Source organism: Abramis brama (genome assembly GCF_963993115.1).
Source record: "Abramis brama genome assembly, chromosome: 20".
NCBI lineage: Eukaryota > Metazoa > Chordata > Actinopteri > Cypriniformes > Leuciscidae > Abramis > Abramis brama.
In genome coordinates this window covers 25,316,954-25,339,140 of record NC_139982.1, presented here as the reverse complement: position 1 = coordinate 25,339,140, position 22,187 = coordinate 25,316,954, and the positions used below count along the sequence as shown (strand labels likewise).

General features: G+C 35.4%; 1 protein-coding gene across 2 annotated transcripts in view; it reads left to right on the top strand.

Moving 5' to 3' along the window:
• agbl1 (AGBL carboxypeptidase 1) overlaps positions 1-22,187 on the top strand; it is a 209,140-nt gene that overhangs the window by 181,343 nt on the left and 5,610 nt on the right. For both annotated transcript variants that reach the window (XM_084095188.1, XM_084095189.1), the window contains one exon: positions 2,821-2,984. In XM_084095188.1, coding sequence (XP_083951314.1) covers positions 2,821-2,984 — 164 coding nt within the window. The remainder of the gene's footprint in view (positions 1-2,820; positions 2,985-22,187) is intronic.

Sequence of the window (22,187 nt, the reverse complement as noted above, 5' to 3'; positions counted from 1 at the left end):
AATAAATGTTGTATTTTATTTAAAAAAATATTATTTCTTTTAATGTAAAATTTCTAAGATCTTTTTTTTTTTTTTTACAATTTACAAATCCCATTTTGGGAAACCCTAACATATGTATTTGTTGATAACAAAAAAACATGATTGTCCTTTTCAATGTGATAAATGAGTTAGGTCAAAAGTAATCTAGAAGTAATCAAAAAGTAGTCTGATTATATTACCTGAAATGTGTAATGTAATAGATTACGCTACTAACTGCAATTTCCATGATGTAATTTGCCTTCAGTAATGGACTACAATTGGTAAGTAGTCTTCCCAGCACTGGATGAAGGCATCACATGGGGTGAAAGATGCAGACTAAATTGTGTGGTGGCTCATCTAAAAAAAATTGTGGCACCTTTTTCTCGCTTGATTTGGTTGCGGCGATCGCTCATAATGAATGGTCTCTAATGGAGATTGCGTTGCAGGCAAACGGGGATCAATCTCACCAGGCCAGGGTTGCAGTGAATGAAGGGCTCACGGGGATTCGCTGCCACACTTTCTCAGGGGAAGCGTGCAGCGTTCACACGCCAATAACATGCTTGAGCGAGCAGGTGCAGCTGCTTCGTGCTGAAATAATCTGTAATCATTATGATGTTATGAAAGGCGTAATCTGACAGAAAGCTGAATGTTGAAACAGGCCATCTGGTTAAAGACTTTATTTGGACAAGAATCAATATGATATGGGGGAAAAAAAAGTTGTAATCGTGACTGTTTTCATGTTGTTTGACTGTTAACAACTGACTGCACATAGTTGATGCATAATATCTTGATTGAATCTCTTTATATATATATGAATATATAAATATATATATATATATATATATATATATATATATATATATATATATATATATATACATATATATATATATATATATATATATACATATATATATACAGTGCTATGCATAAGTTTAGACACCCATGCTAAAGTTGACTAACAAGAGGAATAAAAAATCATCTTTTGGAAATTTAACTTAATGCCTTAATTAAAAAAAATTAGGAAAAATCCAACCTTTAAGGACACCAATTTTCTTTGTGAATGAATAATGTATCGTAAATAAATAAATGTTCTTCCTTAAGATACAGGGTGCATAAGTTACTTCATGGATCCAGGATACTATGCATCCTGATAAAGTTCCCTTGGCCTTTGGAATTAAAATAGCCCCACATCATCACATAGCCTTCACCATACCTAGAGAATGGCATGGAGTACTTTCCATAAGATCATCTCTCAATGCAAATCAAACCAGCTATTAGGCTAACTGAAATAAAACCATGCCAATCTCTAGGTATGGTGAAGGCTATGTGATGATGTGGGGCTATTTTAATTCCAAAGGCCAAGGGAACTTTATCAGGATGCATAGTATCCTGGATCTATGAAGTAACTGGCCTTTAAAAATAAAAATCTGCCTGCCTCTATGGGAATTTAACATAGGGGTGTCCAGACTTATGCACCCTGTATCTTAAGGAAGAACATTTATTTATTTAAGATACATTATTCATTCACAAAGAAAATTGGTGTCCTTAAAGGTTGGATTTTTCCTAATTTTGTTTAATTAAGGCATTAAGTTCAATTTCCAAAAAATGATTTTTTATTCCTCTTTTTAGTCAACTTTAGCATGGGTGTCTAAACTTATGCATAGCGCTGTATATACACACACACACACACACATATATATATATATATATATATACACATACATACATACATACATATATATATACATATATATATATATATATATATATATATAATGTCTATAGTTTATTTCAAGACATTTACTTTATATCATAAATATATATAATGGATGTTTTGGTTTGAATTTGATGGAAGCATGAATAATCCCGTAGATGAGTAGATGCTTGTTTTGGCTTCACCAGTGAGTGGAGCGCTGAAGAAACATGGAGACGCTGCAGATGTATTGATTCTGTTAACCTGCAGTAATCCACAGCTCATTGAACCACTGAGTCAGGACTCATGGGGTTATTGCTGGGGTTTGTGTGCCTAGAAAAGCGTGAACGTTTCAGTGCCTGTGCAGTGTTTGTTTACTTGTGGCAGAAAATATTGTTAGTGTCTGGATTTCCATTAACGGTTATTTCTGGAACAGTGCATTATATGAGAGGAGAGTTTGTGCACAGCGGGAAGTGTGCAATAACATTGTGGTGTCAATGCAGATTCATTTTGGGACCTGACTAAATGCTACTTTCAGCTAAATTTCAGCAAATGTGTTACAAAAGGATGCAAATACAGTGGCCACACAAGATATTTGGCCTCTGAAGACTCACTTAATGTTACTAGATTAAGAAATATCAAACCGAGTGCCATCTGCAAACAAATAATGCTAATAATAAACTTTTCTTTCATAAACCTTTAGTTTTACCATCTGAATTGTTAATTTTGTTGTCTGTTTATTTTTTATTTTATTTTTAAATATTGATTATTATTTTTTATTCGTTTTTTTTCTTTTGGTTTGTTTTTTATATTTGGTTTGTGTTTGTATTTTTGTTTTTGTTTTGTATTGAAATTTTAATTTTGTTGTCTGTTTTTGTTCGGTGTTTTGAATCTAACAACCTTGTTTTGATTGATTTTATTGTTATTTTGCTCTTTAAATCAATGACTTTCATGTCTTTTAAATTTCATAAATTTTCACAGAGCAAAACGCAGAAGGGTCACTCATGAAACGGCTCCAGAATTAAGAGACAAGTCTGTAAATGTTGTTTGACAGCCCCCATCAATCAGTCTGTCAATCTTAAATCTCAAATGTTTTCACCTCGCAGGGCTTGCAGACAGGGACGCGGGAGCTGGAGGAGATGGGAATGAAGTTCAGCCAGAGTCTTCTCACCCTTAGGAGGAACTCCATCCATTATAACAGCCGTCTGATCCACCACGCGCCTGCCCTGCTGGACCTGGACGACAGGCTGCTCGACCACAAATCCAATACGTGAGTTTTAAATTAAGATATTTTGACCTCACATACGTCTCTGGCTTCAAAACTTGTCAAAATAGACCACAATAAAAAGTTTTTCTAAATCAATGGTTTATACTTAAAACAGTGCTTCTCAACTGGGTTTGCTACAAATACAGATGTTCAAATTTGCGAATACCGTAGAGTTTAATTAGACATGGCCTGGAATAAAATGTTAAAAAAGAAAGTTATTGAGAATTATTGTCTATTCCCTTTTAAAGTAGGAATATTCATTTGAACGATACATCTTTTTATTTTGCTATACACAAATTACTCAGCTGCATTTAATTATTTGAAATTAGCATACTAACTGACACTTTTTTTTGTTAGTATATGCACATTCAGCTGGCCTTGTGGGATTTATATTTGATGACTATAATTGTCTGTAACTATATTATGATAGCGATTCTGCTTCAGTGGAGCAGAATGAAAATAAGAGTTAGATGCGCATTTTCCTAAAGGAATATCAGTGCAAGGCCACAGCAGCAAAGGAATAGCATTAAAGTTTTTATTAAAATTAGCATTTGGAACATTATAGAGGGAGAGAGAAATTGTTGGGGTTCTGAATTTATGGTTCACTTTTTTATTAAAGTCCCCCTGTGGTAAAAAATCAAGTTTTTAATGTTGTTTATATGTGGTGTTTGTAATGTGTTTTAAGACAAACCATGTGCAAATTCATAGTTCAACACCACTGAAGAGTATTTTCTCCTTAAAACTGTAGTGAACCAAATCGCCGGTGTCTCTTACGTCACAAACTACCTTGTAACCAATCACGTCACGAGGGGGGCGGGCTTTAGCATGTCATCATTACTATGCTGCAAAGCAGGGGAGTCCAGGTTATCCCGCTATATTTTTCTGTTGATATGAACAATCGGGTACATTTATCAATATAGCGGGTGAATTATATATATGATGTATATTACGATGTTATGATGAACTATATGTCTTTCTCCACTGACGTTCAAAGAGTTGTTCAAAGTGTTTCTAAGGATGCTGATTGTTAGAAGGCCTGACTCTGAGGTGGCGAAGGGGAACATGGTTTGTGTAACATTAGCAGCACATTATTAGCTGTTTGATAACGTAGTCAAGCCAAAGGCTAATCATATTAATTAGCATTTGTCCGACGTTGTAGAGAGATTCTGATACCTCGACTTGTAGACAACCCTATAATTCACTCTTTCTCTTCTTCTGAATCAGTTTCTGGTTCAAACATACAGTGCTATGCATAGGTTTAGACACTGATGCTAAAGTTGACTAAAAAGAGGAATAAAAAATCATCTTTTGGAAATTGAACTTAATGCCTTAATTAAAAAAATTAGGAAAAATCCAACCTTTAAGGACACCAATTTTCTTTGTGAATGAATAATGTATCGTAAATAAATAAATGTTCTTCCTTAAAATACAGGGTGCATAAGTTTGGACACCCCTATGTTAAATTCCCATAGAGGCAGGCAGATTTTTATTTTTAAAGGCCAGTTACTTCATGGATCCAGGATACTATGAACTATGTTCCCTTGGCCTTTGGAATTAAAATAGCCCCACATCATCACATAGCCTTCACCATACCTAGAGATTGGCATGGTTTTATTTCAGTTAGCCTAATAGCTGGTTTGATTTGCATTGAGAGATGATCTTATGGAAAGTACTCCATGCCAATCTCTAGGTATGGTGAAGGCTATGTGATGATGTGGGGCTATTTTAATTCCAAAGGCCTTTTTTAAAAATAAAAATCTGCCTGCCTCTATGGGAATTTAACCCTCTGGGGACCACAAACACGCCCGCGCGTTTTGCTCGTTTTTTTTTTTTAGCAATGAAAATAAACACTAAATGCTCTGTTAATTTTGATCTTTCATTTTCGTGTAATACATCAATCGATCCTGTTCAGTTTCTATTTTTTTTCTGTATACTCACAATAAAAATAAAGTGTTTTGCTTTTTGACAAATAAAGAAAAATTAACATGATGCGATTTCTGCCTTCTCTCTGTCAGTAAACTCCCATTTGAAACGCGTTCGAAAATGATCTATAACTCCGCGAAAATTCAGTCAAACAGGCAAACAGACCCACGGGCATAAAGCTTGAGATCGCATCTTTTAAATGAAGTCATTTATATAAAAAACAAATATTCTCAGCTTCTGTAATCTGTATAAAAAGAGAGCGACTCCTGTCGAGCTCATTACGAGCTCATTCACAGTAATGTGACCACTCCCCGGAGAGCGCGTGCTATTCAAACGCAAATTCTGAGAACTATTTCAGAGCTGTGAAACGCCCACATCAGCTGTAAACAAAGCGCGTCGCGACTCCTCGCGAGTGAGACATTATAGCCTACCTTATGGAGAAAAGATTCCTCAGAACAGTGCTGATGAGGAGCAATATCTCCTGAAATGAGGAGCAGATTCCGCTGAGGAGTGAGGTAGGCTGTTTTCTTTTCTCACATGTGGAATAACGTTATGGAATAACGTTAGTGTAGGCCTATGTAAACCGCAAAAAGATGAATCGCATTTCTATAATATGACTCGCCTTTCTGTGAGATGAATGAAGGGGACATATTTGTAAAGACTGTTTAGCCTAAATATGAATCGCGCGTCTGTGTGTGAAAGAATAAACTGCTTTGCTATAGCCTACTGAGATGAGTAAAAATCGACTGGAATATGTTGAAATAAAATGTATTTGTATAAGCAACGTATTAAACTGCAAAAAAAATACTATTTTTGTCAAAAATAAATTCATAGACTAAGATGTTAGATGTTCCAATGTTGGCTATATTCAAACTAATGAATACATATGATAAAATGTAGGCCTATAATCTTTTTTTTTTTTTTTTTTACAAAGAAAGAGTACACTTGAAATATTGTTGAAATTGTAATTATTGTTGTAATTGTAACATTTTTAATAAAATAGCAAAACATATTTACAAGAGAGATGTAAGCGAAATCTTAAATGGTCAATATAAGTCTTCTTCTAAATACATCTTTTGTCCTTGCATTGTGGCTCAGTCAGTTTCACACCTGAGTGAATGGCTCATTATGCAGAGTGGGTGGGACATTCATAATCTAAGGTGTAAACTACTCCTCCCCCTCGCATATTGGCTTTCCAAGCAAAACCTGTTTTACACCATTTAAATCAATGTATTTTTTTTTTTTGTGAACGATAAAGCAAGACTATTTTTACATCATTTTGAAGCTAGAACTCAAAGGGACAACATCCATTAGTCAAAAGTCTTGTGGACACATATTTAATATGTGTTTTGTGGTCTTAATTCAGCAACTTTCATTTTAATTTTTTCCAATAACCACGCATAAACATTATTCTCTTAAAAATACAAACATCTACATACACATTGCTCGCATATTATGGTAGCCCTGTTTGTGCTATATAGAGTGAATTTACACCTTTGCCATTAACATGTTTATAAATAACTGAAAAAAGCACAAATGTCAAGGCATGTCAGAACATCTCAAGGACCCCAAAAACAGCTTGGTCCCCAGAGGGTTAACATAGGGGTGTCCAGACTTATGCACCCTGTATTTTAAGGAAGAACATTTATTTATTTACGATACATTATTCATTCACAAAGAAAATTGGTGTCCTTAAAGGTTGGATTTTTCCTAATTAAGGCATTAAGTTCAATTTCCAAAAGATGATTTTTTATTCCTCTTTTTAGTCAACTTTAGCATGGGTGTATAAACTGTCTGTATATGGCTGAATTAAACCAGTATTTCCACTTGCCATTGTGCAGAGTCTTCTACAGTAAAGTTGATCGAGTGGATCTCTGAGCTGGTGTGAGTGAGCGGAGGCGGGGCTTTCTTAAATTATAAAAAAATATATATATAAAAACTTAATATGCATAAATGTAAGGCTGAAATTTTCTACAAACAATGTGTAGATGGAGTATATTAGGTGGTTTAATTGCAGAAAAGTGGGAGAAAATGTGTTTGTCCTGAAGGAAATATATGGGGAGGAGATGTTGAAGTTTGGGGTAAATTTAAATGTTAGGATGTGGTTCTGGGTAAATAAAATGCTGCATCAGAGGTGTTTTGTTGTTGTCATGACTTTGCTCGTCTTGTTTTTTTGTAGATGTCTATATTTGCATACTGAATACTCACATAATTAACCAACCAATTGCAGTCCGTATGCAAATAGAACAATGATGTAATCGGCTCGATTTTTCTTAGTTCTGTAAAAATAGAATGAGGAATATCTGTAAAATGCCGCATTCTAAGCACTATACCACGTTGCCAAAGTGACCTTGTTAATGATCTTTAAGAGTCATATTCCAGAGTTGCTGTTGCCAAGTGAGGCAGCCATTTTACTTTGGCTTTTTAAATATGATCTCGAGCTGTGGGACGTGGACAGAGACTCATTCAAAGTGCATCAGCTCCCTTTCAAGTTTTCAATTTGCCACTGAAGGGGTTTCCTGGGAGCACTGCCACTTTCTCTGTTTTCCTTACGTCTCTCCAACTCCTTTCTTCTCTACACACACTCTTTCTCTCCTCTCCCTCTATTTTCCATTCCCCAGCATCCTCAAGTTAAAATTCACTTTGAGTCTTGATTTCTGTCATGGAATGAAATGGACCAAAGCTGAGCTATTGATTTCTACGAAGTTCAATTAAATCCCTTTTGTGTGCGTTTTGAATTGTTACATCTTGTCCGCACAGACCGCTCAGTGTTCTGAGGAGATTATCCCACCCCTCTCTCTTCTCCAGGATTTCACAGCATTTCTATTGTTCCCCTCTTCTTCTTCCCTTTACTGAAGAGAAAACTGTAAACTTGACTGGTCTTACTCGAGAGTATTGCATAACTCAGTTATGCAGAACTGTAGAATTCTGCTTATGAGCCTTGTCTGGTTCAGCTGAGCTCTACTTACAGTAGATGGATGTTAGATATAGCTCATCATTTTTTTACTTTCATAGACAAATACACTTTTACGATTTCAGTCTTTGACTGAAATAACTGCACATTTAATAATTCATTATACATAGCGCTTTTCTCAGCACTCAAAGCGCTTTACATAGGGGAATCTCCTCAACCGCAACCAATGTGCACCAATGTGTTTTTTGACAATTGACAAATAATGTAAAAATTTGGGTTCCACGATTTATATTGGTTATCGTTTTTGTTCAGTATTGGTCAATATTTGATATATCTCGGACGATATCGAATATTTATTTGATGTTTATTTTTATATGTATTTTTTATATTTATTGTTTTTATATTTAATTAGATTTTTTATATTTATGATTTTTCTGTTTATGTTTAGATGTACCATCCCCATAACATAGGACAAGCGTCTTGGCAAATGGATGGACGAATGTTTATTTGTATATGATTTATAATTATTTTATAAATATTTCCCAGATCTCACAATGAATATCTGTTTTTCATACTGTACATTATAATAGTGTGATGTCTAACTCACTCGTAGCATTTATTTAATTTTTTTTATTTAATTAGACAAAATGGTATAACATTTTAATATAAGCCATCTATCAATTATATATAAAAAAAAAATTATCCAAAAGAACATCTTTGAAAGGAAAATTGGTTAAAAAAGACATTAAATAATGAAAAAGTCAGTTGTATTTTAGGGTTAGAGTTTGGTTAATTTTCAGCTGTGTGTGGAGGCGTGTTTTGCTATACTTGTGAAGACCAAATTTCTGGCTGGTCCTCACAAGGGAAATTGATTAATAAACATAATCAATTGTGGGGTTTTTTAAAATGTAAAACTGCAGAAAGTTTTGTGTGATGGATAGGTTTAGGGATAGGGTTAGTGCAAGGGGAGAGAGTATACAGTTTGGACAGTATAACAACCATTACGTCTACAGAGGGCCTCCAAGTATAGCAAAACAAACGTGTGTGTGTGTGTGTGCCTGTTATTCCCTACATTGTGAGTCCCAACAAGGTCAAAAATGTCACTACGTAGGGAAACCAGGTAATTTTTTTTGGTCCCCATGAGGAAAACTTCTTAGGCTGGTGACACACTGGCTGCGTGGCGTGAGCGTGGCGTTTCTGTTGCGTGTCAGCTGCGTGGCGTGTGCGTGGCGTTTTCCATGTCTTTGCACACCAGAAGCGTGTCTGACGCGGCGCTGCTGCTGCTAGGTGACATATGATAAGCCTCATTGGTGATATATTTGACATATGGGGAGAGAGTTGTGGAAGGCCTATACTTCATGTTAAACATAAATATAGCAGCAAAGACAACGTCAGCAGTGTTGACGGCAATATAGGCTATAGAATATTCCGTTCTGTATTGACAGGTGCAGTATTTGAAAATCGATAATATTTTTTTAAATTGCATTAAATATTTTCATTTATGTCAAACCCTAGACACTTTCAAACATCAAAATGACATTTATTAATATGTATTCGTGTCAAAATGTCATATAAACATCTTTTCCTATTCAATTTTGCTTGGAAACGCTTCCAAGACGCTTGCGTGTCGTGTGAAAAATAGGCGTCGGTTCTATTTCTAGCATGCACGCGTTTTCCGCGCGGCTCGAGCCGCGCCTGAGACGCGCGTCACGCAGGCAGTGTGCAAGCTCTAACCTGTTAACATGGGAGCCGAAATAAAAACGGACACGCCACGCAGCTGAGACGCCACGCATCCAGTGTGTCACCAGCCTTATACATCAAACAGAATGTTTTTTTTGACAAAGTAAAATGCAGAAAGTTTTCTGTGATGGTTGTGTTTAATGGTAGGGATAGGGTTAAGTGATAGAATATACAATTTGTACAGTATAAAAATCATTGTCTATGGAAAGTCCCCATAAAACATGGAAACCCAACGTGTGTGTGTGTGCGAGAGAGAGAGAGAGAGAGAGAGAGAGAAACCGTCTCTATTAAGGATGTCTTTTCTGCTTTAAGGTCTGTAGTGATTTGATCAATTTCTTTTGACAGTCAGCACAGCAGATGACAACAGATGGCTATCACTTTCCACTCAAAGGCAGTGACCGCCAACTTCACAGCTCTAGTCGTGCCTTTTGTGCGTTTTGCGAGTCAGTCCAGAAAAGCCGGCTCTACTGACGGCATGCATCCAAAATCATCCCAGACAAAGTCATGTGGATGGTTAATTCACCTCGAGCCCCAGAGCTGAGAGGAAGCCCTTTTTGTTTGCGACTCCTCTGTGAGGGAAACAATTCGCATTCAGATTGCTATTTTCCTGCCCAACACTTTTGTGTAGCCCGACAGAACGCTCAATACTTGCTAGATCTCAAATGAAGCCCTGCGGCTCACATGAACACTCTTCATGTTCAAGTCTATTATATATTTTGTGTCAAAAGTTCAGCTTTTTTGCTTTCATAGTTCAAAAAAAAGTCCACAGAATTGATTTTCTAATAATAAAGCATGACTTTTTTTGAATAGATTCGGAAATGGGCTTCTATCAACGGCTGGGCATTAAAATGAAAAGTTAAATTTTTGTGTCTGACCTCAATTTTAGTCTCCTTAGAAAGCTTCCTGATGACGTCACTTACCAGCAAGTGTTTTCTTATCTAATGAACTAAAGACGTCCAAGAAGCCGTTTTGACGCCAGACCCCTCAGAAGATAACAAGCTCTCATAAAAACGTCTTTGAACATCTCCACACCTTTCATGACATTTTATATTACAGCTTGACACATTTGTTCAGTTCTTTCATTACGCAGTTCGGAAATGAGTCCCCACGGTATGTTCTGGCTCGCTGTGTAATTCTTCCCGAGCTCGATTTCTTTTCTTCCCCCACATCAGAGCGGTTTGCCAAAGCCTCGAAGTTGAAAGCTTAGTCAACCATGAAACACATTCAATTGCGAGACAAAAGGGGGATCTTTAGAAGGGTAAACAAACAAACAGACAGGCAAAAACAAGAAATAACACTAATAATAACAACAGCAATTGATTATTATCATTTTTAATATTTCCTCAACAATTCTAGCTGAATTTACATGCCAATTGGCCAGTTTTATCCTTTTGCAATGTTGTCCTCAGATTCACCCGGCACCTTCAGCTATTCCAACAATGAAAATTGAGCCGACTTGTGAAACTTATTCCATCAAAAGTTACCACAAACTACATTAACTTGTTAATCCACTCTGAAATGATGGTCGCCCTTCAGGAAACTGAGGAAGGTTGAACCCGCCAGTTAGCTTGCTTCATTTCAATTAATTTAGAGCATTTAAGTATTCTTTTGAGAGAAATAGGCATGCATCACACTGCTTTCCAAGGCAGGCTTCATTCTTTAGTTATTTTTCTGAGGGAGTTCTGAGGAGTTTATGAGTTGTCATATGTATGTGTCGGTCATAGGTTCAGAAAAATAACATTTTTGTATAACTACCCCAAATCTTCGAAAATGAGGTCAAATGACTTGTAGTTACTATGGAATTTTGGTTCACCATGGCATTTTTTCCTTCTTTTTTGAACATAATTCTTTTTCTTTTTTTTTTTCTGTAAATATATACATATATATATATATATATATATATATATATATATATATTTATCAAGCCTGCTATTTAGCGCATTAAGTGATATTATATATAAAAATTACATATAAAACTTAAAAAATGCAAATATATTTGCATAAAATTATATTTATTTATTTATATTTTGTATATTGTATATTGTTGCCTGCTATTAAATGCATGAAGTGTTATTATATATATAAAAACGAATTATATATTGTATTCAGGGTTCGTACGGTCATGAAAAACCTGGAAAAGTCATGGAATTTTAAAATGGCAATTTCCAGGCCTGGAAAAGTTTTGGAAAATGAATAAACTCAGAAAGTTTTGGAAAAGTCATGGAAATTTGTTTTTCAAAATATCCGTGTACTTGAATTTGTTTAAATAATAATATTGGTGAAACAAATTGCAATACTTTTTTCGTTTTACTGTGCGTTCACACCGGACGCGAATAGCGCGTCAAATTCGCGCCTGCCGCGTCTATGCGCTTGACCACTTTTTGTGTTAATTCGCGCGTCAAGAGCGAAATGTACGCGCGTAAAAACAAAAGTTTGAAGCGAAATTTACGCGCGTCAGAGGCGAAAGCTTCGAAACCCGTTGGCGGCTATCTTTTTTAGATGTTTATTGAGCATAGCATTAATCGAGAGAGTCACCGCTCGTATATGCTCTGGAGAGTAGAAACAGCTGCGTAAGGGACATCGTCGCTGTACTCGGGTCCACCAGACCCTCTGGAGGGTTTCAGGAGTTTCACAAATTTGCTCCAGGAGCTAGGTTTGGTGGACCTAACGGTGAGGACGCTGACGAGGACATGCGTATAGGCCGTATATTATTATATTACATTTTTTTCCCTCTAGCGATCAATCATTTCAAAAATCATGGCAACGGAGGACGTTAGTAGGTTTATATCTCAGCCACCGCCCTACAAATTATTATTATTAATGGAAGGAGACGTGTCTTATCCAAGCATTAATGTCAGGGAAAGACCCTTATGCGAACGGCACATATAGGCTAAGTTTGTTCATGTTTCTCTCTTGATTGTGGCATTTCTTTGATAGTAGGCTATCCCTGTAATTATTGTTACTTTTATGAATTTATTAAAGAACCCTGGCTGTCATGTTTTCTTTCTGTTCGAAAGGTCCGTGTTTCTTTTGTGTCCACTCGTTTTTCCTTTAACCCCCAAATGAAAAACGAAAAATGAAGGGTTGTTGTAAGTAGGCGATTTTTAAAACGCAAAGTTGAACACCAACATTTAAATGCTGCGCGAAAAAAAAATATCGACGAATTTTCTGATTTTTGTTTGACTTTTTGCCTCTTTGTTAAACATTTAAATATATACAAATTAATATGGATGGGTTTTTTTCTTTTAAAAAATGTCTTTGGTCTTTTATTTTCCGTGTTCGCATTTATGAGGAAAAAACTATGTTACGTGACCGTTCTCCATTACGGTAATGAGTGCTTTGAAAGCGGCACTAAAAGACTTTAAAACTTACACAGAGACCTCAAACAGAAAGCACAAAGCCTTTCTAAACGAATTTCGTTTTGTATTAATTTTATCTTGATTTTAAAATATGTTTCATTAACCAATTGCTTAATAAATAAAAAGTAAATAGCAGAAAATAGATAATCACGACACAGAGGCGCCGGAGTGAACTGGAGCATAAGCTATCATCCATGAACCGAAACTCAGCGTAAAAGGTAGCCTACTCGCCTCACAGACCTAAACAAAACTGAAATAGGCCTATATCTATTATCTACAGAAATCTCTACTTTTAAACAAAACCATTCAAAACAAAATAAAACGAGCCGGCTTCAGACTGCGCTCAGCAGGGGGGCATTTATTTTCAATGGGTGGGCACTAGCAGTTTTCACAGAATTGTAAATGCAACGCATATGTTTGTTCATTAAAATGTATTAATTTTTAGCATTTAGTCATTTATTTGTAATAAACACTTTAAGTGGGCTATTTAAAAATGGTTATTTATATGTTAAATTATCTTTTTAAAACATAAGCGCAGAGTGTTATGTAATATTGTGTGTGTGTGTGTGTGTGTGTGTGTGTGTGTGTGTGTGTGTGTGTGTGTGTGTGTGTGTCTGTGTCGAAAAAATTTGTCCGCAGCTGCTAAAAAAAAAAAAAAAAACAGTCAAATACCCCACTGTCAGTATTTTGTAAGGAACAGGCAAATATGTCAAATATAGCAGGAGACATTTTAATTGTTTACTAATAAAACAGTTATTTTTTTATGTCATTGTCGGGTAGATGAAGTTGACGACTCGCGATCTTCGCAGCGCCAGAGAGAAATGCACATTTCATACGAATTACATAAGCAGCGCAGTTTTCTTTCGTTTTGAATTGTTCTGCTTAAAAGTAGACATTTCAAGCTATCTATATGTCTCAGGTCTGTGAAGCAATAGGCTACCTTATAGGCCTACGCTGAGTTTCGGTTCATTTATGAGACAAGCTCCAGGTTCGCCAGCACCTCCGTGTCCTAATTATCTATTTTCTAATAGCCTATTTAGCTACTTCTTATTAAATCCAGACAATTTGTTGACGAAACATCGATTAAAATTAAGATACAATTAATACAAAACGAAAAATTTAAAGACAGGCTTTGTGCTTTCAGTTTGAGGTCTCAGTGAAAGTTGTGAAAGTAAAACATTATTTTAGTGCCGCTTTAGAGCGCTATAACGTCCGTTGCGAAAACTGTCTATAACTTTTTTTTGTGTGTGTGTGTGTGAAATACATTTATAAAAAAAAATGCAACTTAGTACAGTGCTATATATGTTTTTTTCTTCCTCGTGGCGCATTTTTTGACTGATATGCGTCTCCGGAGCGACTTATAAAATAGGCTACGGTAAGTTATTTATTCTTTCGCTACTAGGTCAAGCGCTACGAACTGGAAGTAGGGAACCGGAGTCGTCGTTATGGCAGCGCCCATTGTTTAGAGCAGAATAAGGTGGATATAACGTGCAAGTTATTGGGGGGGCGGCAGGGGGGTTTCCTCACTGTGGTTTTATGTTGGCTAAGCTTTATTATATTTTCAGCTAATGAGCCGTTTGTAGACATATTTTTATTATTTCTCACTAAAATGTAAATTAAACTGATATTATTTTGTAAATTAGCCTATATCATAATTCAATTTGGGGGGGCATAAAAGACATTCGGGGGGGCATTGCCCCCTAATGCCCCCCCATACCGCCGGCACTGTGTAGCCTAATCCGTATGAAATGTGCATTTCTCTCCGGCGTGTTCACTAAGAAGATCGCGAGTCAGTCAACTTCTTTGCAGTCACACAGAAAACACTTGTTTATTAATAAACAATTAAAATCGAGAGAGAGAGAGAGAATATAAGATTAGTTTGACTCATTTTGAGAACTTATAATGATCTGTTAACAATCTCGTTTTTTTTTTTTTTATTTTTTTTTTTATGGCGTAGCCTATCGCGTTTTGGAAAAGAGCTCTTCAAGCACATTTTTCATCCGCTACTAACATTACCCGCCCGAAAGGAGTTCAATAACATGTATACACAGACGTTTTATGTAACATTATGTCATGAATATTTACCTTTAAGTCATGGAAAAGTCATGGAAAAGTCATGGAAATTTAATGGTAAAAATGTGTACGAACCCTGTGTATTATACACTCACCTAAAGGATTATTAGGAACACCTGTTCAATTTCTCATTAATGCAATTATCTAATCAACCAATCACATGGCAGTTGCTTCAATGCATTTAGGGGTGTGGTCCTGGTCAAGACAATCTCCTGAACTCCAAACTGAATGTCAGAATGGGAAAGAAAGGTGATTTAAGCAATTTTGAGCGTGGCATGGTTGTTGGTGCCAGACGGGCCGGTCTGAGTATTGCACAATCTGCTCAGTTACTGGGATTTTCACTTTTCTAGGGTTTACAAAGAATGGTGTGAAAAGGGAAAAACATCCAGTATGCGGCAGTCCTGTGGGCGAAAATGCCTTGTTGATGCTAGAGGTCAGAGGAGAATGGGCCAACTGATTCAAGCTGATAGAAGAGCAACTTTGACTGAAATAACCACTCGTTACAACCGAGGTATGCAGCAAAGCATTTGTGAAGCCACAACACGCACAAACTTGAGGCAGATGGGCTACAACAGCAGAAGACCCCACCGGGTACCACTCATCTCCTCTACAAATAGGAAAAAGAGGCTACAATTTGCACGAGCTCACCAAAATTGGACAGTTGAAGACTGGAAAAATGTTGCCTGGTCTGATGAGTCTCGATTTCTGTTGAGACATTCAGATGGTAGAGTCAGAATTTGGCGTAAACAGAATGAGAACATGGATCCATCATGCCTTGTTACCACTGTGCAGGCTGGTGGTGGTGGTGTAATGGTGTGGGGGATGTTTTCTTGGCACAATTTAGGCCCCTTAGTGCCAATTGGGCATCGTTTAAATGCCACGGCCTACCTGAGCATTGTTTCTGACCATGTCCATCCCTTTATGACCACCATGTACCCATCCTCTGATGGCTACTTCCAGCAGGATAATGCACCATGTCACAAATTTTATCATTTCAAATTGGTTTCTTGAACATGACAATGAGTTCACTGTACTAAAATGGCCCCCACAGTCACCAGATCTCAACCCAACAGTCCACCAAAAATCACTGAACCGATCAACCACAAGGGAAGCTCTGCTAATTGTTTTGCACCTCTGAAAGTTTGCCAGAACTTCATATTCCTTAGTTGTTCAGTTGCACGTTTAATTATGAATGCACAATTGGACAGACCCTCCAAAAGAATCATTATAAGCATACTTAAAATTCAGAGCTGCTGTTCCCTGTGTTACAGTCCCCGCATGAACAGGCTTGATAGCGGGATGTGTTGTAAAAAGAAACTACCTCTGCACATCTTTTACTAGCATGCGTTCAGACGCAGTGACAGAGAGGGGAGGGGAAGATAAGAGCTTGAAAAGTGGGCTGCAAACAGCTTTTGAGTGGCGTTGATTTTAATGCCTTCTAGGAGATATTTGCTGGCAGATCTCTTATGAGGTGTCTGTAATAGTTTGTGAGAGCACACACTGTAAACAAGAGCTGCGTATCCTTGTGCAGCGATGGCCGTCTCTCAGGAGAGAGCTGATTGAATCTCTGTTCCCTGCCGTCACGCAGACACGAACACTCCCTCGCACGCAGCTTGCCCCTTCTAATCTGCAAATGAAATTATTTCCGGAACTTTGGACTTTTTTGCAGAGCCTGACATTTTGTTCAGGGTAGAAAATTTATTATTTTGAAATAATGCATGTCATTGAGGTCTTTAAAATGCCTGTTGATTTCGTTTTACCACAGATATTTTTTATTTATTTATTTTTTTTTACATTTTTCCTTTAAACAGTGATTGACCATATAGGTCTTTCAAAAATAAAAATTGTATAGTAATAAGTATTAATAATAATAATTTTTACTTTAAATAATTAAATCTTTAACTAATTTAATTAAAATGACTGCATTTAAATATATGAGTATATGTTAGTATAGTACTTTTATTAGTAAATTATTATAATATAAATTATTGTAAATACAAATAATTTGTTTTGCTATAATAATTAATAATTTGTTTTTAATTACTAATGGCAAAAAATATTCTTATTATTAAATCTAAATAATCTTTTTATTTAAACTGATTAAATTTGTATATATTAGTATAGTACATGTATTAGTATATTATCATAATATATACTTATGTCATTTATTAGTAAAAATAAATTATTACTTTTGCTAGTTAGTTTGCAGGTTTAAATCTTCTTGACTAACTTTTATAGTCACAGTGTCATAATTCTGGAAAGATCATGATATTTAGAGAAAAGTAAGTACAGTTTTAGTAGTATTATCTGTCTTATCCTTACTTGCTGCCACCTCATAAGTAGTTTATGGATGTGAAACTGTAATCCATTTTAAGTAGTTTATGATATTTTATTTTTTTATATATATATATATATTGGAGCAGGTCTTAACCAGGGGATTTGAGAAGCAATTACATGCCATGTGGTTGTGTACACCACTCTCCAGATATACTTAACTCATTTTTTTGTGTATTTAAATCATGATTCTGCATTCTAATGAGCTAAAATATCAGTAATGTCATTAACATGAAGCATCTTGCTGCCTCTTCATGCTTATTAACTGCATTAATTGTATCTGTCCTCATCACAATGTACAGATAAACTTAATTTAGAGAAAGTTCATCAATTTGGGAAAACGTTTTCTTTCTTTTTTTCAGTTCTGATATAAATATTTTTATTTAGGGTCTTTTATTTTAATAAATTTTATTTATTAAAGTCATTAAGATATAGTGTAAACTTAAAGTATGTATAAAGCAGATGCTTCTGTCCAAGAAACCAACCATATAAGCTGTGAAATTGTTAAATGTGTTGGTTGTTGTTTGTTTTTATTATTATCATTATTGAATAACTGCTGTAAAAACATGTAAATGCATTTTTTCTATCTTTTCTATCTTTATGCGATTGAATTACAGCTTTACTCAGAGATAAAACTGCGCAGGCGAAGAAAAAGCAGAAACAAGCGATAGCATATGTAAGCATATAAATCAAAACTGCCTAACGTTACTGAATGAAATGTCGACCCAGGATGAGCTATAGGAGTGTCTATCTTTGGGGGCGTTGATGGACTCAATCTACTCCATCTATGTTTTTATCATCCGTCTGACTCCGATTTTTTTATATAAAAACGTGATTCTCTCAGCTTTTTGCTCAAAATGTTGATTTTTTTCATGAAACTTACCCTCATTCAAGTGTTGATATAAAAAGAATGCATGAAGCTAGAATAAAACAGGTTTGAAAACAGGTATTTGTTTGTTTGTTTAAAAGCAGAGGGTCAGTTCTTTCTTTTGATATATTGCATGTTCAGATATTCATACAAAAAAATATTCTAGGGGCCATGAACATTTTGTGAAAATGATCAAAAACTTAGTTAAGACCCATAATTTAATATTTGGATTTATAAATACATATTCGTAACACTTTACAATAAGGTCACATTTGTTAACATTAGTTAATGCATTAACCAACACAAACTAACAATGAACAATATATTTTACAGCATTTATTAACCTTTGTTAATGTTTGTTAATAAAAATGTCCATGTTAGTTTACAGTGCATTAACTTATGTTAACAGATACAATTTATGATCTTTAAAATGCATTAGTAAATGCTGAGATTAATTAATTAAGACAAATGCTGTTGAAGTATTAATGTTAACTTATGTTCAGTTAACTAATGTTAAAAAAATATATATTTTAAAATGTTACCAGATATGAAAATATATTATTGTAGCTGTGTTTTATGGTAGCATTTCTCTGTGAGCGTAGTGTTAATAAAGTCAAGTTTTGACGGTGGCGTCAAAGTTTGGTTGGGGTTCACAGAAAATGTTTCTGAAACTGAAATTGGTCAAATCAACTTCATGGCACAGTCCGCTGTTCATGAATATAGTGATTTGAATGCATCTTGAACTTGTGTCAGAATAGCAGCTTCGTGTCTGAATGAGTTTGTTTCATTGCTTTTTGATTTGAATAGAGCAGAAATGTCTTCTCCAGCCCCAACTGAAGGTGTTTTTTTTTTTTTTTCTCACTGCAAAATTAGGCTTTTAAAATTCAAGCCGCTAAGACTCTTTATCAAACAAGCGAGGGGAGAATTCTAATGACCCGAGGATTGTTCTTGGTCAGGAGGTGATGGTGGGAGCAGACGGAGGCCGTCTCTCACTTCCATTGTGTTTTGATTGTCGATTCTGATTGCTCTGGAATTCGTCGATGGGATGACATAGATAATCCGATAGAGATTGCATATAATTACAAAACTAACAAAAGGTTTCTGTGCTATTGTAGCCTACATACACAATAGACAAGCCATGGGAGAGTAAATGAGGAAATGACTTATGTAAATAAAATATTTGTGGTTGAATTACATAAATCTCATTTTAGGCCTGACAACAAATCTATAACCTGTATGGAAATGTCGCTCTTACGTGTTCTTCAGTTATTAAAAAAGACCTAGAAATTAACTCATTTAATTCTGCAAAGATGCATTCAATTGATAAAGACATTCATATGTAACAAAATATTTCTTTCAATTATCTATTAAAGCATTGTGGAGGAAAAAAGTATCACTCAAAAATATTAAGCAGCACAACTGTTTTCATCTTTGATAATAATAATAAATGTCTCTTGAGCAGCAAATCAGCATATTAGAATGATTTTTGAAGGATCATGTGACACTGAAGATCCAGTTGTAATAATATTACTGTTTTTATTGTACTTATGATCTAATAAGTGCAGCTTTGGTCTGACTTCTCTAAAAAAATAATAATAATTTGTACCAATCTTTTTGGAACATTATTGTGTGTATGCATTTTGTTGATTTCTTTCTTTCTTTCTTTCTTTCTTTCTTTCTTTCGAAAAATTATATTACCTTTAAAAATATTTGTCTTTAAAATTCAGTTTCTTCTGTTGAATATCCGGAGAAGGAAACAGAAATATGCTTTCCTAATGATGTCTCAGCCACAGTTTGTGGTCTATTGATCACCCCTGACAAGATTTGAGAATACCTTTGAATTGCAAACGTAAAATATGCTGAAAACAGCCAAAATGCTAAGGCATACATTTAACTCGGTGAGGTTAGTCAAGGTAATGATAATGAGCATTGTGCTGCTTTTTTTGCAGTTCATAGCCTACAATATAAACAAATTGTTAGAAAATCTTGTTTGTTTGAAATCATCGTCCCAGCAGACATATACAGCCTGTCGGAATAATAATGCAATCAAATGTCTGCATTCACAATGTGTATGTAGATTGCAGGGTCAATTTCTGTGTACTATTGATTCGTTTGGTGCTCCACAAGAGAGGGAAAAAACTGTCTTTGCCACATTTCTGTACTCATATTCATCGAGATGTGGCACAGGCCTTGTAAATATTTGCATAATACTTGAATGAATGATATATTTACTTAGCAACTATCCAAAGCGGAATTCAGACTCTTTCTGCTAGCGTGCTGGCGAGATGACAAATGGAGAACGCGCTAGTGTTTCAGAAGCACACGTACCAATTTAGCCGAGCCAAGAGAGACTTCTGTAGATCATTAAACCAAAATAGTGGATTTGTCGAGCTGCTTCCCGTGTCTAAGAGATGACTCAAAGAGCATTTAGAGTTGACAAAAGCACAAATCAGATATTTCAAACCTATAGCAAAACATAAGACATAAGAACTTATTTCTGCTGGGTAAACACTCACTGGATGGGATGGAAGGAAACAGGGCAGGATTGTTATATCTTTGCATCAGACGAGCATTTGACAAGTCAAACGGTGAAAACATTTTATATAATAGGTGTGCCCAACCCCAAGATAGTATTTTTTGTTGTTAGTTGTATTTTGAGAGGTGAAACTGTTCCAGGGCCTATACCATGAAGCTGTTTTAGGTGGCTAGCCAGGTATGTTTCAGTTTAGTTTGCAAACTCCATGAAAGTGGTTTGGCTTTTAGCGGTGTTCATCACGCTCCACGGCTAACCTGGCTGTGTTCTGGGTGAGAGATCTTAAACCGAAACTGCATCAATCAGCCGTGAGCAGTCACAACATAGTAAAAGCTTTTTTTTTTTTAAATTGCCTGGCTTTTAATAATGATTATGTATTATAATTATTTTATATGATTTATATAATTATTATACCCCTAATCTGTTACACATGAGCAATATTAGTTTAAATAATTATTATTAAAAATGTTGTTTAAATTAACATAATTATATACAGATAATATGGATTATTAATAAGATTTGGAATCGGTAAATAAAGCTTTAAAAATGCATTGTACCAACAAAGCCTGATTGAATTGGTTTGGTTAAACTACCTTCATGGTATTGAGCCCAGTCTCATCAACACTACCAGCAGTCATGTTGAATTTATGGTGTCATATATAAAAAGCATAATGATATATAAAGAGGACGTTGATAAAGAATTATGGGTAGGGGTCAAAGGTCATCACCCAACACCCATTTGTTGAATATGGCTTTTAAAGAGCCTCACGCTGCAGTGGCATCATACAACAGAGGGACACATATTGTACACTTTAGTTTTTTTTATCTTCATTAATACTGTTAAAGTTTATTTTCACTTTAATTACCATTTTAATTTATCAAAACTGATTATTAAATATGACAAATATAACAAAATAAATGTTCAAATATTTATGTAATACTTTATGTATTAACTTTTACAGAATTTATAGGCTTTTACTGTTCATACAGTACATATATGCGTTATATATATTCATTTTTTTTAATGTATTTCATTTTTTTCTGCTTAAATTACGTAATTGCTCTGGGTGTCCTTACATTTTCGTTCATGCCTTTGGCTGACACTTTTATCCAAAGCTGCGTATTTGATCAGTTCTCAATCGAACCCATTGCTAGCACCATACTCTACTGTTTGAGATACAGGAAACAAGGACGTTTTGAAGCTTTGTATTGTTATTGTTAGATTATAGCTAAAATATATCAGATACTATATTTCTAAAAAGCAAGAGCAACCTTGTTTTTTTCCTTCCTCTGCTTTTAGGATGACGAAATCAAGGAGTCGATGTCTGTTTAGCACAGTCCAGTTAGCCCCTGCTGGTTGACAGTGGAAGCGCATGTAAAAGCAAGTGCTATGTGCCAAGTGGTCAGCCGCAAACCCTGCAACTATCCGCTTATCTATCGCCCAGAGTCCCTGTTTTCAGTC